At 39.9% G+C, this 21,447-nt stretch overlaps 1 protein-coding gene across 2 annotated transcripts in view; it reads left to right on the forward strand.

The window, feature by feature from the left end:
* sema3bl (sema domain, immunoglobulin domain (Ig), short basic domain, secreted, (semaphorin) 3bl) overlaps nt 1-21,447 on the forward strand; it is a 70,100-nt gene that overhangs the window by 19,663 nt on the left and 28,990 nt on the right. For both annotated transcript variants that reach the window (XM_014407535.3, XM_014407534.3), the window contains exons 2-4: nt 4,107-4,267; nt 9,737-9,799; nt 16,461-16,580. In XM_014407535.3, coding sequence (XP_014263021.3) covers nt 4,107-4,267; nt 9,737-9,799; nt 16,461-16,580 — 344 coding nt within the window. The remainder of the gene's footprint in view (nt 1-4,106; nt 4,268-9,736; nt 9,800-16,460; nt 16,581-21,447) is intronic.

Consider the following 21,447-nt stretch of genomic DNA (forward strand, 5'->3'; position numbering starts at 1 on the left):
TAATAATCCCTCCTAAATATTGCGACTTTGCATAGACACTCTTTAAATATGGTGTGTGTGATAATAAGTTGTACAGGTACTCATTGAAAAAAGGCATATTTGCTGCACATGAAAGCTTCTTTTCATTGTTATTCACTTGTTTGGCAATATTTTAAAATTTTAAGCAAACTTTGTGGCACCAGACATCAGTGACCCACACAGCAACATACAGTGCTGCACAGAAGTCTTAAGACACCGCTCAAGATCACAGCTCACTCATTTTCAGTCTCATCATTAACTTGCCTATTTTCAGAGAAACATTTCTGGTTTGTAAAGCCATTTAGCACTTACTTTTGAATCATTAAAGCATACAACCCATGGGATGTACCCTCCGTGTTGTGTGTTGTGTCTGCACATAAGAGACAAGTTTGCAAAGAACAAATTTTAAATTGTATCTTTAGACCCTTTGCTTTTACTAGCCTGCCACATCACTATCACAAATTCTGTTCCCTTTTCATCATTAAAATTAATGAAACATGACAAAGATAACAGAGTTGGACAGGCGTAAAACAGTATTTTTGCACCAACAAGCTGATTCCCAAAGATTTCATGGCTCTTTTGGCATATCTCAGTGTGGTTTCCTTAAACAAAGGGGACAAAAGAAGAAGTTCCAGACCTAAAAGTTCAAATATAGCAGAAGAGCAGTATGTGAAAGTGACATCTTAAGACTTTTGCACAATACTGCATGTACTCCTAATCCACAATTACCGAATTTTAGTGTCTTTTTTTAACCTTAAAAGAAAAATTGCTTAATAGTGTGTCATTAATCTCCCCAACTTTTTTAACTTCTTGGTTTCATTCATTTCATTTGATTGTCCAGGTCCAGTTACTTTTTGTGTTTCAGCCTTTCAACCTCAGTCTGACCGCAAAATCCGACCACTGCTCTGAGGGAGTCTGCAAGTTGGCAGCATTATTAGTGGTCTAGTCATAGTCCATCCATCCATTCTCCAGCGTGTATTGGACATGAAGTAGGATCCAATCTGGACACACAATTTTCACTTCTACATGTAATTTAGAGCCCCCAGATAGCCAAACGTGCATGCCTTTGGACATCAGAGAGACACCCACGCAGGTAATGCAAACTCCACACGGAGAGGCCATACTGCTTAACATGATGGAAAAAACAGTTGCAGATAAGTTTTCTCAGCAGAACATGTGATACCTCCTAGTTAAGAACCAAATTAAAATCTATTCAGGCAGTGGTGGTGCCCTCAATTTTACCTCACTTCTCCTCCTTTTCATGCTCTTTCCTTCACTGCACAGGCTCCTGGATCAAAGAGTAGTATGCAAAACAGGAGCAGTGAATGAGATTGCAAAGTCCACACGTCTGACGTATAGATTTGACAAACACCAGGGCATGCCTTAGACCGATTGTGCAGAAGAGTGAAATGTAAACAAATCAATAATAAATTATTGCAAACACATCTTTGCAGCGGGTGAGACTGCGTGAGGGTTGACACAGTGAAACCAGATGCTCATTCGCGTGTCGCTTTGCTTTGGCACATCTGCTGTTTGTCAGTGCAGCACTGGCTGACTGCTTTTAGGGAAATAATGCACATTGAAGACAGATGTTTCACTATGGATGCTGTCATGAATTTGTGGATGTATATATAGACTGCGCAAAAAGATGGATAAAAAGAAGAGAGACAAGGAATAAAGATCAAGTAGCAAAAGGGACAGGAAGACAGAAAGAAACAAGAGATGAAACTTAAGACTCTATTATTCAAAAATGACTTCAAGTAAGGACATTAAAGATGGATAGACAGAAGAGACTGAGTGTGGTGGAGACGCAGAAGAGGTGAGGTGAAGCTGGATAGAGAGCAGGGAAGAGAGAGGGGGAGAGGTTGGTGAGAGGTGAGACACTGGCGTGATTTCCACACTGAGGTGATGAGCTGCTAGAGTGATAACAAGCTACAGATGGAAGCTGTCAGCTCACCTTTCCTCTCTGTTTGGGTGTGCTTGCTGGTGTCTCTGTGTATGTGCGCTCTGGTATTTATGTCGCTGCATTTTTGCTTTGGTTTGAGGAAGATTTGTGTATACAATCGAGTAATTTATGAGAAACAACGGGAGGGAGAAAGGCTGCTTTCAGTCTGAGTGGGTTTGTGTGCATGTAGGTGGAAACAGAATGAATCCGATTGTGCTGTGGAAAACAAATGGCTCAGAACTGCACGCACTTCATATTGAGAAAGAAGAAAAAAGAAGAGTTTGGATTTAATGATGCAAAACATGTCGGACTTTTGAGAAAACACGAGACTGATAAATGCTATTCTCTGTCTATAAGAGATAGTAATGTTGTCAGCAGCCAGGCTATAAATTAATTCTGCCCCTGATTAGAAAATACAGAATTTTATAACATAAAGCCTTACATAAATTCTTTAATTATAAAGTCCAGTTCAAGTGCAGCAGCCACGTGGCTCTGGGGTTATGCTTGTTAAGAAGCCTAACAGCTTCATCTCTGAGTTGAAGCTGTCCCTGGAAATGCTTGGTTTGTGAAAATAAGCAAAGCAACAGTGCGGAGGATCTCTGTGTGGCAGATGTAAAAGTTGCAGAGGGTGGAAGAGACTGCTGAGCTTCAGCTACTGTCGGTTATCTTTCCTTCTGTCTCTCCAGCATATTTTTTTCAGCCCTGCCAGTTTCAAGAAATCAATCAGTCGTACTGCTCTCTTTGTCTGTCTGCCTTCTAATTATTTTCAGACTCTTACCAGTTGCTGAACTCTTCAATGTCTGCATTCCTTCTCTTACCAATTATTTCTTTCTTTCTCTAACTTTGTCTAACTTCCTCTCTCCCTAACTTATATTGCTATTGCTTGGCAATTTTCTCATTAATCAGCCAAACTTTTGGCTGTTCAGCAAAGACACAGGATGAAATGAATGTCAATATCAGTGGAAACCTCTTTGGAAGGCCTTTATGAGAGTGTGAGCTAAAACAAATAAATGGTGGATAAGTGATGAAATAATACCTGAGAAAGTAAAGCATACTTGCAGCACTGCTGAAAAGTGTTCATGCTTATGTATGTGGAAAAATGCTGATTTCTTATAAAAACAGCTCCATTGTGTGTACATGGCCCCAGTGATGGACAAGGTATCACTGGTACATAGGACCCTCCTGCCTCACTCAGTCAGTACTCACGCTGAGTGGCGAGTGACTTGGGCTCCCCCTCTCACTCTCTGTGTTTGTGCATGCTAGTCAGTGTGTATTGTGCTGAGTGAAAATGAGGAGAGAAATAACCGATGTGACAGATGAGTGATGAGAGACAAACGAAAAGTCGATTCAGCCCGAGCTGACTCCTCCGCTGAGAGTCTGACATACCAGCGACGTGTTCACACACACACACACACACACACACACACACACACACACACACACACACACACACACACACACACACACACACACACACACACACACACATTTCTCTCCTCATTTTCATACCTAGACAGAAAGAAAGTAAGGTGGCGGGCGATAAAGATGAACAGAAACAAAGAAAAAGTGGGAAAAAATAAGACGTGTTTGGGTGAGAGAGTAGAAGATGTCAAAGTTGTCAGAGACTTCCAGGCAGTTGGGTTTTGTGTTTGGTTTTTGTGGCGTATACGTGCATCAATATGCAGTGTATGTGTGTGTGAAGAGAAGACACCCTGTGTCTAGCTGAACTCGAGTTCACCTCAGTCTGCACCTAGCCTGCAGAGTTATTGCAAGAACCTCTTTGAAGCTGCTGCCAAATCGCTCCATATTCGTTACCATGGTACTTTTACTTTTAGTATCATGAATTTCTGCAGTACTGCATCATGTTAATATTTAACATTTCCTCTTATTGTTTTAGTGCTGTGTTTTAACTACAAGAACTACTTCAGTGAAGTAATTTGATTTCAGTGAAATGAATTGACACTAAAGTTTTGAATCCCATACAAAATACAGCAAATATAATGCAAAAAGTGCATTTTTTCAGAATGCACAATAGCAGGGCCGTGACAATAGCGCACCCAAAAATATTACAGCCTTTGTTCTATTTTTTAGTCTGCACTCCTCCATGTTTTCTGCTGTCACTAATGCCTTGCTCTCTTTGCAGACCTGCTGTCCACCAACAGGTCATCCATCTTCAGCGGTCACCATGGCCACCTCTCTGTTACCGCTGTCTTCCTGGATGAATACCGTGACCGTTTATTCCTGGGCGGGAAAGACGTCCTGTACTCTCTCACGCTGGGACCTGTTAGCAGTGAATCGAAAGAGGTAAAAATGATGTGTTTTATATATTTTTTCTGAGTATGCAGAGCTCTGCTTCGATGATTGATGCACAGTAAAAGTTTTTTTTACTGCACAGTCTACATTTGTCATTTTATTTTGATTTAGGTTGTGGACACTGTGCTTCAAGTGGTTTCACCCTGTAGAAAGATGATTTATGACTTGAAGAGACAGATGGAGGATTTAACATTTTATCAGAATTCCTTCCTTGTAGAACATCTGTTTAAGTGTTCTGTTACAAATCAGCTACAAATATGGCAACAGACATTTCATTTAATATTACTGGTATTGCATCAAACTGAAAAGTCTTCCTCCCATCACCCTCAACTCAGTGAGCCTGATTCCACTGGAGTTTTCTTCCTGTTAAAAGGGAGTTCTTTCTTCCCACTGTTGCTAAAGTGCTTATAGGGAGTCATATGATTATTGGGGTTTTCGCTGTTTTCTTTACTTTTACATTACCTTTTGCACTTCTTGTGTTATAAACAGGTATCCTCTAAACTACACTTCATTTCTACCCTTTCCAGTAAAGGAACACCTGTAAAAATGCAGCTACCCATAAATCAAACATCGTATTTCTGTCTGCTTTGCTTTTAATTTCAGCACCGGTTTGTCATTAAGGTTTGTTAAACACTGTAACAGCAAAGAGAATTGAAAGGTAAATTATAAACCAGGAACCTCACTGCAGATTTATCACAGACTGAGAGTCTGACCAAAACAAAAAGAAGAGATGTTCTATTGCCTTTATCATAATTAAAATTGAAAATTTATCTTTTTTTATATTAAAAGAAAGTATCTAATTCACAGTCTAGATTAAGTTGAGAACAATCACTGATTAGTTTAAGTCAAAAAGACTGAATATGTTAAAAATTATTGAAAAAAAATGCATTTCATACTAGAGTGTAATCTAGGTTTTATTAGTATTTATGCTCTGGAACAGTAAATCCATATGGGGTTTTGCTGTGATTTGTTATTATACCTTTCAGCTGCATCCTATAAGGTTTCAGACAGTTTTTATTAGAAGAATTTGTCATCAGGGAAATGTGTGAGTTTAGGTTCAAACAGGATATAATTTCATCTAACTGTGTTACTTTGGAGCAAGAATGTACTGCAAATTTGCATCAATATTTAAATTTCCACTAGGATGTCCAGTTTACTCTGTGTTCCATTAAACTGGTTTCTAGTACATAGTGAACAAAAACAACCCTTTCAAACCAAAGTCCCCGGTGTGCTACAGCACTTAGCTAAGAACAGCGGTGCGTGTACATGGGTCAGAGAGACTGATGACATGAAGTGAATGGGTGAATGGGGAATTTAAGTACGCAGGAAGCCAGATGTCGCTCACCGTATCTACCTCTTAATTTTCCATCCCTCTCTCGCATTCTCTCACAGCTCTCTGTCTTGGCTCGTGATCACACACGGTGTTTGCCGACAAAGTGCGCTGTGAGCGGTGTGAGGTTTAACAACCATGTTTCTAAAGGAGCCGGCCATTGTGAGTTCAGTAAAAGAAATTTTTACAAGATTAAGGACATCTGCCAAATCATCCATAAACCAGCACTCGAAGAAAGAAATTTTGTTTAACTTCAACTTTAGTTTGTCCTCACATGAGGGAGCATCGCTAAGAGAAAGTATGCCTAACTCCAGAAGCACAGCATGTCCCACAGCTTATCCCTTTTTACAACATGATTTTACATCATGCTGTAAAATCACATCCTTCTTAGTTTAGCTAGTCAGTTTAATATGCACCCCTTTCTCATTTAACCTGCCAAATGTTTCCCTCAGCATGCATGAGTGTGCAAAGATCTTCCCAAATATGGTGAAAAAATCCAAAAGTTACAATTAAAAGTTTGGTCTGAATAGTGATCTTACAAATTTTACTTAAATGTGAGAAGAACTCAGTCAACTGCTCCAACAACGAGATTCAAAGAGAGCTATTAGCTGAAACTTGCCGTCTTTCAGCACAGTGTACAGTATTTTCTTAAATCTAAAGTATCCTGGACAAGTGGAGGACCAAAAAAGATCTACAGCAGATGAACGGTATGAAAGTCACGCCCTTAACAAAAAGGGAAAAAAATACCTCCAAGGACCTGAAACAGAATATGGGAGCTATGTCTGGCCCATCTGGTGGTCCATCTACTGTTTACTTAAGCTTCATCAGACATGGTCTCAGTGGAAGGGTGGCTGTCAAGAAGTCATTCTTAAGGAAGGGAAACTGGGAGAAAAGGCTGAGGTATGCCAAACTACACAACAGGCAGATTGAAAATCAGTGCCAACAGGTCTTATAGAGCGATGAATCCAAATTTGAACGTTTTCGTTCAAGTCATCCTCAGTCGGAGGTCAGGAAAGAGGTACAACAGTAAGTGTCTATAACCATCTGTAAAACACTGTGAAGGCTCTGGCATGGTTTGGGGCTCCATTTCAGTGATTTTGGAGATCTTATCAAAATTGATGGAAATATTAAAACAGAAAAGTGGCATCAGAGTTTGATCCACCATGCAAAACCATTGGGAAACACATTGCCAATGCAGTAAAAGCATACCTGGATAGAAAAACACACAGTGGAACACTACCAGTTAAGGGCCTCCCCAGAGCCCGGACCTCAACAGTGTTGAAGCAGTGTGGGATCATCTTGACAAAGAACAGAACAAAAAGCAGAAACATCCAAAGAAGAGCTTTGAAACTATTCATGAAGACTACCTAAAGAAATTACAAGGAAGACTTTTTCATAGTACTGCATATTGTAGCTTTTCAACTTAATCTTTGCCCATAAAAGTCTACAGTATATATCTGTTATATAATCCCAGTTTGGTGCCCTCTATAAATCTGACCAGCAGTGCAGTAATGCAGGGTGATTTAATTCTAAACTCAAGGCTTTAGTCGAATAAAAATCAGATGGCATTAACTCGGTCCATGTTGCATGTGTCAGCCCAGAACTGGCTCCACTACGGTTTGAATCACATCAGGAAAGTGGAAAAATTTCTGTAATGATAATTACCAAGGGAAAACTAAAACAAATAATGATTTAGTACATCTAAATGTTTCACGTGATCGAATAAATATTCCACTTGCTCCATGCGAAAAGATAAACACGTTTGATTGGTATTTGATATCCCGTCTTTGAAAAATGTATATGAAATCTTCACTCTTGCTTTTCTGGCTTGAAAATGTGGCTGGCTGTCAAAAACATTGTTTTTCAGCAAGTTTAGACAACTGGTTTACTTTGCAGAGTTTTTGGTTACACACTACAGTGTATATTGTGTGTTTCCTTGGAGATTGTGGAGATGGCATCTAACCCAAAGAGTGATCTCTTTGGCCCGAAAAGAGCACAGCGTAAAACGTGATGTGTTGATAAAAGTGGTGGTTGTGTTGACATTTAAATCAGTATTTAAATCTTCTTAGAGAGACGATTTAAATACTGAGCAGGTTTTAAAGGACTCGTAATGTTTTCTTTTAGTATTTAAATCAAGTTTCCATTTACATCTTGCCTTGGCTCTGTGTTGCTATGCAGAGATGTCAGATTATTTTGTGCATAAATGCAAAAAAAAGCTACATACAGCACATAAAACGTGTTGTGTTTGATGAATAAAACAATAAAATGCATACATCTGGCATTTATGGTCTCAAAATTAAGGAGCACTTTAAGACCCTCTTGACTGTGTATATATTAAAAAATGTTGAAACAGACCATAATCAAGCCAAACTTTAGCCTGATCCACAGAATACATTGTTTCCAGTTGATTTCTACCATTGCAAGCCAGCTTGTGGAGTTGTAAATGACAAATGAATCAGCAATAGTGTCCATTTCATACTAAGATTTGTCTCCAATACATTTTTGATTAGGAAGCTGGAAAAGAATTGGATGAAGCGTGTCACCACTCACACGGCTGTGGTGAGAATTCATGTTTCTGCTCAACTAAACAGTTTCCATCTACGTTCAGCTGCAGTGTACACACTGGCTGGATTTGTTTAAACTAAATGAAGCACACTATTTCGGAACAGCTCCAGGAGGTAGTTGGGATGGACGGCTAGTTTACAAAGCGCTAAACCTTCATCTAGGAGACCAAAAGGCTTTCTTTATGGATCCCAGTGCTAAACAATGTGCATCAATTTAGTTTTTCATTATGATAAACATCCATCAACATAATGCTCTTTGATAACAGTGACTTTCGCAGTGGCACTCAGTGCATGTGCACATGCTGTTCATCCACGCGCTGAGCGCAATCAGACATGGTGAAGCAAGTCGGGACCATTTGTTTTCCCCTCCGGTTGCTAACATCCCGCTAAGGCAGTTTCCTGTTAGATCAGACAAAGACTTATTGTCTCAGAGAAACTCGTGGTAGTACACAAACACTATGACTTTACACACCCCACTTAAGCTCAGCTCAAACCGACTTGGGCTTTTCTCTTCAGTGGCAGTGTGAAAACTAGCCCCATTGTTTAAAGTCCAAATTTTACCTCATGCTTCTCTGAGATTCACCTCATTGGATTATCCAATTTGCAGACTGAGAGGAAGACTCTGGGAGTTTCCTAATCTATGCTGTGAGAACTTGTGTTTTATTATAGCTCCAGATGGTGTTGAAATGATACTCTTAAGGTGGCTGAACACTTTTCTCCCTGCTTATCTATAGCCAGAAATCTAATTTCCTGTCTTGGCACAGAAAAAGAAAGTCTTGAAATCTTTCAGACATCTGTGTAGTATGTTAGTGTAGCCTATGTACAGTACATGCAAGATTTGCTCTTCGGACCAAGCGAATGGAAAATTTCAACCAAAAGACTTACATTGTGGTCTAAAGATTGTTCAGCGCTGTGGAAGTAGAGGAGAGGGACAATGACACACAGAGCATTACATCATTCATCAGAAGCATTTCTTTCCACAAGCCTTTGGCCTTGCATCGTCACTAAGAAGACATTGCTGTTGATCATTATAAATGCGTTTGTTTTACTGTGAGGACCTCAAAAGGACCTTCTTTCACTGTCATATCAAAAACTTGGGGAAAATTCAAACCAAATCATCTGCGTGGCTTGAAAGAAAAACTTTATATAGCTCAGTTTTTGATGTTTTTAATTTATTTCTTGTGATAGTTATGATTCAGTGTGTGGCTCTGGCTTCTGGTGTTGGAGTGGAAAGTACATTTTTGCCTTGTCACACACAGGGTTTCAGCTTTACAAGCCAAAAGTTAACGCCTAACATCTTTGGCTGCCCACTGGAAAGCCTTGTTTCATCATTTGTGGATGAGCTGTTCTCTTCTAACTGCTACAAAAGTTGAATTTTTGAGGAAGATAATTTGCATTTAACGACTCAATGACTGATATTTCTGTTCTATCCCACCAAAGTCGCTCCAAGAAAAAATGACATTTGGCAGTATGGCTGAGTAAGGCGGTTCTTTGCATTACAGTATTTGATAGTTATGAGGTCATTAATCATCAAACTAATTTTTCTGTGTCCCCGTTTTCTCATAGATCTTCTGGCCTCCATTACCTGGCAACAGAGAAGACTGCATTCAGACAGGGAAGGACCCACAGGTAGCTTTTTAACATTGTTAATATCTGCTTGTTTTAACATGGCTATTTTAATTTTCATTGCAATATGGTGATTTAATGGCAAACTTATTTTTTGTCAAAATGAGCGCTTCAAAAGGCACGACTACATCCAGTGTTTTTTCTGTCTCCTTTGTTTCCACTTTTGTTCTTCAAATGGACACTTGGGGGCGTCTCTGTTGCCTGGCTGGCTTTAAATGGGTGTTGTCAGTTTGGCTACGTCCATCAGCGTGGTTCAAACATACCCAAAGAGCTAGAGTTTAGAGCATTCATGGTCTTGACACTTTCATGCCCAGTCCTGCCTCACCTTCCCTTTAATTCCTCTCACGTTTCCATTCTTCAGGGATTACCTGACCTGTGCACGTCTTCCAAGCTGCTGGTTATTCCCTATAAAGTTTTGATGTCCACCTTTAGAGTCTTATCCTTGTTTCCAGAAACTTGGACTCTGACTGTGCATTGCTGCCAAAAATCTCATCAGAACCTCTCCATAAATGTGCCTGAGTTGGCTCATGGTGCTCAGAAGCTCTTTATTCAATAAACTGCCTCCACTATGACAGAGGGATGGCTCTCTCCAGCTTCCCGAGTTTGACTTTAGGCTCCAAATGATTCTGAAGGCTCACGATCCAAATCCTGCATTCAGAGTTCAGTTGGGTTTACATTTTGTTTAGTTTAAAACAAGATTTTATTAGGTTTGAAAACTAGGATGCAAAATATTTACAATGCTTTTCATTAACAGCAGTCCTCAAATGGTGTGTTATGAAGGGAGGAGCAGAGCGTTCCTCTAGGGCTACTAAGTGTGCAGTAAATGGGATAGCTTGACAGTTTGGTGCCATGTTGTGTTGTGCTGACACTGCAGTTTCCTGCCTTAAGGCAAGTCATATTTTGCCTTAAAAGATAGTAAACTATTAAAAGTAAGCATTTTAATGAGTTAGGAACCAAACAAGTTTCTCTGTATTGAAGTCTACATCAGAGGGAAGTTGAGGGAAAAGATTTTTGTTGTTCATTAGAGCTCTTAATAAAGACTTCAGTGAAGGATGCCAGGGAAGTAGGAATATAGAGAGGTAGGAGGAGAAGGAGGAGGGAAAAACATAGTGATTTACTATCTGGGTGCTGACACAGAAGCCTAAAGCTGGAAGGACATTTCTCATTCACATATATGTGTTTAAACCTATAGTCAACTACCTACAGTCAAGGAAATGTAGCACTCGGGTTTAACATTGGGTTTAAAAATGAAAACATATCAGTATGTTATTAATATTAGGAAAATGTCCATTATGAAATCTATTTATTTTGAAAATGATCCTAAACTAAAGCATTATTGCATAAATATAAACATGAAATATGTGACTGAATGTAACACATCTTTAATAAGAAGAGTCAATACATTTTAACATAGAAAAATGGGATCTCCACAGTCCACAGACATGCAGTTCAAAGGGTTAGATTAGCTGGTGATTTTAGATTGTTCACATTGTGACTGTGAGTGTGAACAGTTGTCTGTCTCTCCGTGTTTCTGCTCAACTAAACATTTGATTTTTTTAAATTGAAAGGAAGGAAGTCATAAGTTACGATGATAGAAGTCATAAACTGGTTTCAGAGCTGATCCTGGCAAAGTTTATTGGATTTAAAAATCTGACTGGCAGCAGGACACATGAGCTGCTAACAATCATCTTTAAATACAAAAGAAAAATGATGACAGAGGAAATTAACAATAATATATCAAACTGAATTTGATTGAAATAAAGAAAAGATTATTTCAAGCAAGAAAGCTTATTATCCAAATGGCATCATGTCATAAGTTCTAAGCAACTTTAGATCAACTCAGTGCTTTTTTGGAAGGAAGGATGTAAGGAAGTAGGAAAGAAAGGACTGGAGGAAGGAAGGAGGCAAGTTTATTAGAGTGTGGTTGATTTAATGAGACATCGTTGCATTTGGTTCCAGTTGGAGAAGCAAATGGTACTGTTGGTTAACACACACACTCAGACACACACAAACACACAAACACACGCCAAAATGAACACATAGTGTAAGAGTTATAAAAGCACAGCAATTTTTGTACCCTTTTGTGCTTATGGCAAGGAGTTTGACAGCCCCTCCATCTGGAAGTGGTTAGATATTATGTGTGTGTCTGTAAGTATGTGTAGTCTCTGTGTTTGAAGTGGCAGGTGTGTCATGGGTGTCTTATATCACCTTTATTAGGTGTTTCCTCTACAGGCCGCTCATACGGTGCTGGATGTGTGTGCGCTACTGTACTCTCTTTAGTGGAGAAGTGATGTCACGATCCATTATTACACAGGTCTGAAAACCAGCTGTGTGAAACTTTACCTTACTGGTACCAAAGGAGCCGTATTGATTGTGTGTTTCCCTACACGGGAAATAAATTGAGATATTTGACAGTTTTTGTTAAACTGCACCGCCACCTTTATGCATTCCTTCACATATCTCCTTTACTGTGTGTTTCTGGGCTTTTTTTGGTGTCAAATGAGATGGATTACTGCGGCGTCCTATATAATCTACAAAGCAAAAGACATACACACTGAACACACACACAGACAGGCGCATGTGTTACAACTTATACGGTTATTGTCAGAAAGCGATAAAGGTTGAAAGGTGAAAGGTCTTTGGACTTTAGTGTGTGGCTGTTTGGTGATTTAGGGAGAAAGGTCCAATCACACTGAGGAAAATCAGGTTAAAAATACAGTTCATAATTTATAGAGAATGTATTTTAATCTTTGGAATAATCCTTGTTACACAAAGTAAAAAAAAGCAATGAAATGCAGTTTTCCTTCTCAGCACATTGCAGTAGAATGAATATCTTCAGCATCCACATCCTGACATCATGACACTGAAACTCGGTGGAAATAAATAAATGTGTTTATCTTATCTCCTTAATGAAAGTCTGTCTCCATACTGTTCTACTGACACGTGCCTACCACCTAAAACATGTTGTTACTGATAGTGTTTCCTCCCAGAATCACAACCTCATGGCCTTCACCACCATTAATCACAGCTCACACAAATAAATACCAGGCAGAAGGGAAGGGAGGCGGACAGCAGCTTCTGCTAAACATGTAGTGTCTTGTTTTAAATTTTCCTCCACTTGCCGCTGGGTTGATGATCAAATCAATTCATCGCTGCCAGGAATTGTCACAGTGTTGTTCCTATGGTGCACAAACAAAGCTTTCCAGGGATTAAATCACTGAGATCAAGAACACGGGTGTTAGGATTGCAAAGTTGACATCTGAGCGTGCATATTTGAAGCATGAATTCTTTATGTAGGCTCCAAAAATCAATTGTGCACTCACTGCTCTGCTTTTTTTCTTTAATGGCAGCCCTGATAGTGTCAGTATTCCAACATTTCTTGTAGAAAGACCTGATTATGTCAAGATCCCAAGCATAAAGAATTCTGGGTTTTAAAAAATAAATAAACGTTTGATAAATAATGCGCTCAGACTCCCAAGCTATGATAACATCAAAGCCTTTGGCCTCCAGATTGGAGCTTCTGCAAAAGCTCCTCTCGATTGCGTTTCATTGTTTGTGTTAATATAAATCTCAATAAGATGCACCAAATGTCTGTAACTGTTCAGAATGACTTTTAAGTTCTCCAAGAAGCCACAAAGGTCTCCACTCAGGAGTTTCGTGTCTTGACTGAGTGCTTTCATTGCTCAATCGAGAAAAGTCGTTTCTTTGAGGATCAAACAGCAACTGAGACCAAAGACTTGAACACACCATTCAGCTGTCCAGCTTTGAACTGCCTGCACAGTGTTTTTGTGTGTCTGTATTTATGTAGGAGGTCCTGTTCACTGTAGCGTTATACATGCGCATATTTGTGTGCATGTGTGTGCGTGCGTGTGCGTGTGTACAAATGTGTTGGTCCTCACTTCCTGTTAGTATTACAGAATAACAGATTTCTTTCTGTTGAACATTGGCTGTTTATACTGGAAACTGCTCTCCATGTCCAAACCTGCCTCTCCCTACCCGGGTCAGTCATCCTCAAACATATTTGGCTGCTGCTGGAGCTTTCTCTGTGGTTTGCTCCATGTTAGCTGTAGCTTTGTGTTCCAAGGACACGGGTAATTAATGGACCAGTGACCGCAAAATTAAATTTCTCCAATCAGCATCTCACTGGTGCCTCAAACTTTCAAGCAGTCCTCCTCAAATGTGATCCCCTCTTCCAAAATGAGGTATTATTGGCAAAAAAATAACCCTGGACGACCACACAGTGCATAACTGACCTTCCAGGATTAAACATAATAGCAAAGTACATGCCACAATAAGCCCAGGAGATACATTTCTGATTGCAATTCTATCTTTTAGTTAGTTTAAACATAGTTGGTCTCCATTCAACTTTCTTTGTTTCTTCAACTTCTGTTTTTTTACTTCAAATTGACTGAAAAATATGTTAAATATAGCAAAATATGTTAAATATAGTATATTGTGCACACTACAAGTAGGAAGGTAGATGTCAAATAAAACTAAGAAAAGGTTTCTCTTTCCAGTAGCACCCTGCAAATGTTTCACTGTCACTTTGAAATCTTGTACTATTAATGAAAGTAAACTGCTTTACTCCTGTATGATCCAAATTAATAACCTTATTCAGTGGGAAAAGAGGTTTAGTGCTGCAAATTGCAAAGCTCTGCCAGAGATTTGGCAGGGATCTTATTTGCTTATGTTAATGATACTTTTGTCTCAGAGCAAAAGATTAAAAGGTCACTGTCTAAAATGCTGTACATTCTTCTTTCCAAATACCAGGTTACACAAATGTGGTTTCTGTGGGTAATTTCAGATCTTTAAGTGTGGACGCACTGTTGCTGAGAACACATTTTGGAGGGCGGCAACCTTCTCTTGTTAATTAAAGGTTAATACGAGCACATTACATGCTTTTGTTTTCACCATCTTGCCCTAACCATGACTTTTTATGTGGTAAATTTCAGCCCTGGCCGTTGTTACGACTACTCCCCGAGATCTCCCAGTGAGACAAAACCAGATTTAGTAATCAAACATCTTCATTTTCTGTTAAACACCACTCCCTTTATTGCCACTTAATCCCAGTAAGCCCACACAGAACTGTGAAACCAAACGTCCCAGAGTGGGAGAGACATATTTCCTCTTTTCAACATTTCAATTCGCTCTTTTCTCAGGGCCACACAGATCTTCAGATGACTGCCCGAGTACAAGCACAGAAACGCAGGAGGGGAAGGTTTCTACTCATTTCCAATAGGCTACGTGGGCTGTGCTGTTTGTCTTCTTATAACCACAAAATTAAATTTACGTCTTAATTTTGTCCCTTTAGAAGACGATTCCAACAGGCTGGAGCTAAATTATAAGCAAGTAAAACAACACTAATTTAGGATAAATAACTGAGGGGACGCGGTGTCCGAAAACCTTTAAAAGCTATGCCAAACTGGCTCAATGATATCCCATCATCCTCACTGGAAACAGAATGTTTGAAATCTAGACGCTTGTACATCGAAAAACCAGTAGTACATTTAGATTTGCTGAAAACATTTTTAATATAAATGCGTTTTCTGTTTTTCACTTGCCTGGTTTTGTTTGAAACACAGAAATTATCCAGTGGAGGAGAGTAATATAATGATGTAAACTGTTTCTCTTATTGCAGTGACATGGTTTACATCAGGTCTGCAACGAAGCACTCGGGGAAACGATCAGAGGCGGTTTCAGGTCCAACTGCAGCATCGAGAGGGACAGGGGCCAAATGCACAGCATGGCAGATTTACTCGACACATGCACTTGTAAAAACACAAAGACTAGCAAATGCACACATGTGGAGATCAAGATGGCACACGCAGATAGACACACAACACACAAAAACCTTCACCAACACTCTAGTATCTAACTCTCAGTCAAGCACGCTTATGCAGACACAGACACACACACACTTTAGGCACTGATTGTGCAGATGACTTTGACCTGCGAGTGATCGCTGCCCGATCCTTTCTTTCCTCAGGCTGACACCCGTTTTGTCTGCTGCTTTGTTACACAAAGGAAAGAGGAAGTAGTCATGCCCTCTGCTTCCTCTGCAACTCTGTGTATCATAAAAAGGTCTTAATACTCATTTCCTTAGTCACTACTTCTATTGTTCCTGTCATGTGTCACCAATCTCTGTTTTTAGGACCTTTAACTTGAATTTCTTCTGAATTTCCTTCAGTTACAGACTGCCTGATAAAGCAGGAGCAGCTTCTAGTCTTCCTTTCCGATTTGATCTCTTCCTGATTCTATATTTTTTCTCTTCTCTTTCTTGTTGCTGTTGTCAAAAGTTGAATTTAGATTTATTGCTGAACTCTTCATCTTATCCTCTACATAACCGCAAACGTTTTATACCAAACCACCAGAATTATCTACCACATTTTAACACGGGCTCCCAGGATTTTCTTGGGTTTCATGAGTTCCTTTGACCTGAATATGATGAATTTCCTTCTTTATCATCGCTTTGGCGAACATCCAAAAATCACAGATACCACTCCTGGATGGAGGCTATCACATTTCATCTTTCTCAGGGCTCAGGACAACATTTGGTATCAATAAGCTTGTTGGTTTCTCTTTGGTACCCTCAGCTTGTCTGCAGTTTGTTAACATATTTGAAATACAGATTTTTAACCTGACTGTGTGTTTGTGTGCTTTGCAGACAGAGTGTGCCAACTTTGTTCGCCTGCTGCAGCCCTACAATCGTACGCACCTCCTGGCTTGTGGCACTGGTGCCTTCCAGCCCATGTGTGCCTTCATCTATGTCGGGCACAGAGGAGAGGTAAGAAGGGTTTAAGATGGGCTGTGGGTGGTGGTGGTGGTGGCTGTGGGCTGCTACTGCTTCTTATAGAACTCTGGACATCTGCAGATTGTCTTGGGCAGCTGATTATCTGACTGCATCCACCATTCAGCAGAAAATAGAAAAACATGCACTGACAATCAGTTACCTAAATACAGCCACAAACCCCTCAAAACACAGACATGCAAACACATATATCAGCTGGGGCTGCTGATGAAAGCTCTGTGGTGTGCAGCTGTCACGGTTGTGGGAAACTCCTATTTTAGTGTGAACTGCACTCACTCTGCATTTTTGGGAACTGTAAATTATACATGCTTTTTATGCACTGTGTAGTTATTAGCAGTTTGAGCTGCAACTTTAGAAACTCTGAATATATATTTCACATCACAATTTAATAAGAGCCTGACTTCTCACCTCCACATAACTGACCAATCACAGCACTGAATGCTGTAACGCACTCTGGCAGGTTACGCTGAGAACTTTTATTGCTTCTCTCTCTTTTTAAAATACACATACAAAAACACTTTACTGATCGCTAATTTGTTTATATGCACATGCAGCGGGCATGGATCAATATATTTCATTACACTGACCTACATTTCAGCTCTACTTTTTACGTTTTCTTTGACGTCCACTAAAAGTCTTCTGCCTGGGGTGCATACGTAGCTGTTGCAATGAAATGTAAAGCCTCAGTGGACGAGTCTGTGGCCACACAAAAATTGGCAGGCATGTGGAGGTCCACCAACCATTTTGCGCACCGTGTGATGATGAAATTTATATCATTTGGACCCAAGAAGACCCCAGCAGACTCACAAGTACAGAAAGTATAATCAAGGCTTAAGTCGGACATATAAAGATACAATTGGCCTGAATTTTCCTGGAAATGACTGTCGATGATGTATATTTTGAGACTGCTGAAAGACAGTAATATACAATCAAACCACCAAGCTAAATAGTAAGAGAGTTCAAAAAGATGGGTGTTACTTTCTGCACACTTTTCCATTGGTCATCAAACATATTGTCCAGTGATTCTTAAAATGTTCATTTGAAATTAATTTGTCAATACTAAGTAAATGAACACTGACTAAAGGCCAGTTAATCAAAAATTTACAGTTGACATGATAATGAAAGGTAGGTGGCCTTACTACTTCTCAGTAGAAAAGCATGGCACCATACAAAAGAAATAGTGTATATGTATGAGATGATACAAGGAACGACTGGGTGGCCTCAAAGCTGTGGAGGAAATCAGTCTAATGGAGCAAATGGGGTTGGTGCCAATGTGGCTTTTCAGAAAAACACAGTTCAGACTGACTGGGGTCTGTGCACAGATCCCTGAGGTTCAATGTTAATTCTCTACAGGCAGCTCTACCATGAGTTTTTCTGCAGGCCACTCAGCCGCAGCATTAAACCCTCTATACATCTTTTCAAATGCACAGGCTGGCTCTCAGATGCTCAGCTGAGTGGAAACCTCTGCAGACTCTCAGACTTGGAGCCACTTAAAGGACAAGAATGTATGAATGGAGCTATTAAGACAGACTCTCTTTAACGGCACTTGAACAGATCCTTGCCCAGTGTGCTGCCCTGTAGGGCCCAGCAGGAGAGGGTCAGTCTTTAGGGAAGGGGGGAGGTGGATGTTGGCAAAGCGCTCTGTTAGGGAAATGAGACAGTGGGATGGGAGAGTGCCAACCTTGTAGAATGTGTGTTGATTTGTGTGTGTGGCTTGTGTGTGCATATAAAGCACAGGAAGTGCATTTTTCCTTTTCTGTTATGGATTTAGGTGCTTGACACAGCGTGTGTTCTCCTTAGCGGTGTCATTTTCTTCCTCCCCCCTGATCTGTCATCCCGAGTGTGGTTTTTGAACTCTGGGTTTTATGGCACATCATGGAAAATGGAATACATATTTCTCTGTTCATGTTAAATAATTTAGCTCAGAGACAATATACTGTGGTCTGCGTGGCTCAAAACTGGGGAAACAAACACTGGAGATAGAAACACTTCAGCAGAATCCTTGTTAAGGGTTGCGATGCATTTGGGAGCAGAGCAGAAATGTAGGCCACATGTTTTAAACTGCAGCCTCCTGGGAAGTGCAGGAGTTTCTGCCCCCAGTGCAACTAAGCAACACACTTGAACTCAGCACTTCTTAGTAAGCGGTTATGGGTTTTTTTTCCTGCAGGAATGATTCAGATAGCCAGTTACGAAACTACAGGGACTGTAGGTGTCATTTTTTTTGTTAAAGTGCATTGAATCATCTGTTGCTATCCAGTTTAAGATGATGAAGGTGGTGCACCTGTCTTTGCAATCATTGCTCCTTCTGTTTTATTTGCCCCACGGGATGCACTTTGTGATAGGATAGTTGTGTTTGCACACGTATGTGTGTCTGCCCAGGTGTGTATTTAATGAGCGGAACAGCCTGCAACAGTCGTATGGATGTCAAAAAACAAATCACTTCTTCTCTCCTAAAATATATCATGACGCCAGCTGCTCTCCAGCTTGCGTGTCTGTCTAAAACCACCACTCAGACTACAAGTGTTTCCTGTCAGGTAGTCAGCGAGTCCGGCTGAATGGACAGCACCAAAGAGAGCCTGTCCATTTATATAACCAATTGTAAACTGGTGGAGAAAACACACCCATTTGAGTGCTTGACCTCTCCCAGGAACTGAGGCGGCAGGCTCTCAGTTCCTGGACTCTGGGTGGGATGACCTTTGACCTCATAGGTGTTTCATCTCAGTTAGGGGGCACATACATACTCTTTCTATCGCTCCAGTGGCACCCCATTCTCTCCCCCTTCTCTTTTTCTTGGTGCCACTTTGTTGCCTGACTGTCAACAATGTTTTACACAAAAATTTCAACATGTTGTGAGAAAATATTTGATTCATTTTACAACAGCTGGCTCTCAGTGGAATAAAATGCACTGTCAGACAGTGTTTTGACTAAATCTATTAGTATTGGACATGCTGTTATTGCCTTTTGGTGTTAGCCAAGCCCAACTGTATTTCATACTTTTATTCAAAGATGAAAACAAAGAATTGGATTTGGAAACATTCTGGTCAACGATCCCACCAGTGTAACCTCATGATTGGCCGTGTCAGTAATGTTCATATTTCTTGGAGGTCAGGCGTGTCTTAGACAACATTTAAAAACCACTAAAAGCATTTTTTATGCTCATGTGCAATGAGATTAAGTTTCATCGGGCCATTCAAGAAGAACTCGTGTGTCGCGTTCCTTGCTTCAGAAAAATGACCCATGATTTAGTGAATTATCATCAGTTAAGAGCATCATAATCCCCATTAAATGAACCTCTAATTTTTGTCTCAGGTCTGTGTGTCTTTGTCTCCCCCTTCTCTCTCTCCCTTACTCCCCCACACTTAAAGACTAACATAAACTGAAGTCCCCCCCGGTGAGTGACACAGCTTGCCTGGGCAGCGTCATAGATGTGAAAATAAACCAACATGTTACAGTGACGACATAAAGATACAAGACCACACACACACACAGACACGGGCACACACTTATACGCACACATAGAAGCCATCAAAACAAATAACACCAGCTAAAACATAAATATGTGGACAGGGAGACAGAAACACAAGCAAACATTCAAACATAAAAAAGTTCAATGTATATGTGCAGATACAGGGAGTTAAAGCAAGCTTCATTGATCCTGAAGGACCATTTTTCAGTTAAAGCTGACTTTTACTTAAGATTTGTGTTTTGTGGAGCTTAAAAAAATAAACTTGCTTAGTAAGGAATTTGCTAAATCATTTCCGCTCGCCATCATGGCCTAAAAAGAGTTATTTTTCATGTCCGTTGGGAAAAATAGTAAATGCCTGTCAGTGTAACAGCACTGCAAGTGAACTAAAAAGCTTGAAAGCATGATGAAAAATTGATTCCTTGTAAATCACCTGTTCTAGTCTTCTCATGTGTGTTGCCTTTGGATCAGACTCTTCACTAGAGCTCTTTAAGTGAAAGCTAAATTTACTGCCTGTGCTTTTTCTGCTCATTTTGCCCCATTTGTCTCATTTTAATTGGTAGTTTACATCAACTTTAACTGTAATAATTGCTATAATTGTAGGCAATAGCTCTCGTTCCGTCTATCCTTGTGTCTTTATTTTTTTTTTGCTTTATCTTCCCCGCTTGTCTTCTAATCTCCCTCCATTCTCAGACTGTTTCTCTTTGGCTGACGAATATTCAGTAATTTTCAAAAGCAAATAAAACCAGAAAAGATAAATTCGAAAACAGAAGAGGAATGAAAGGCAACAAAAGATGAAATGGGAGAGTGTGATTCCCATGCTTACTTCCCCCAGAGGGAGAGTTGAATAGTGAGAGAGGAAGCCCAGTCATTATTTGACTGGACAGAGGGGACATAGCCAAGTACAACATGGTGTCACATGAGGTCTGCTAGTTGTCCAAGATGTTTGAAGCGAGACCAAACACTTTTAGACGTTAAGTGTTTTATACAGCTCTGTGTCGCAAAATTTTATCTGATGTTAAATAATAAACCCCGGACAAGTCAAATAAACTTGATGATTCAATGTCCAGGACAGATGATTTTATGTTTTAATGTGGCGTCACTTCTTCAAAACATTTATAACAATCAAGGACAAAATGGGATTTTTTTCCCCTTTGTTTATCTTAATGGGACAGATGATCTAATTCAAACTGAAAGTCAAATTTTTGTTCCTGTCTGTTATTTTTGCATGCAGCCTATTATTTTATTCTTAGGATTAGGATCAGAATGAAAAATCCCAAAGAGACACTATCCATTCATTTAACTGGTGGAGAAAACACACCCATTTGTGTCGTCAACCTGACAAAGAAAGGATTGTAAAAATATGGGAGGTTGAAGGCG

This window comes from Maylandia zebra, linkage group LG20 (assembly GCF_041146795.1).
Source record: "Maylandia zebra isolate NMK-2024a linkage group LG20, Mzebra_GT3a, whole genome shotgun sequence".
NCBI classification, from domain to species: Eukaryota; Metazoa; Chordata; class Actinopteri; order Cichliformes; family Cichlidae; genus Maylandia; species Maylandia zebra.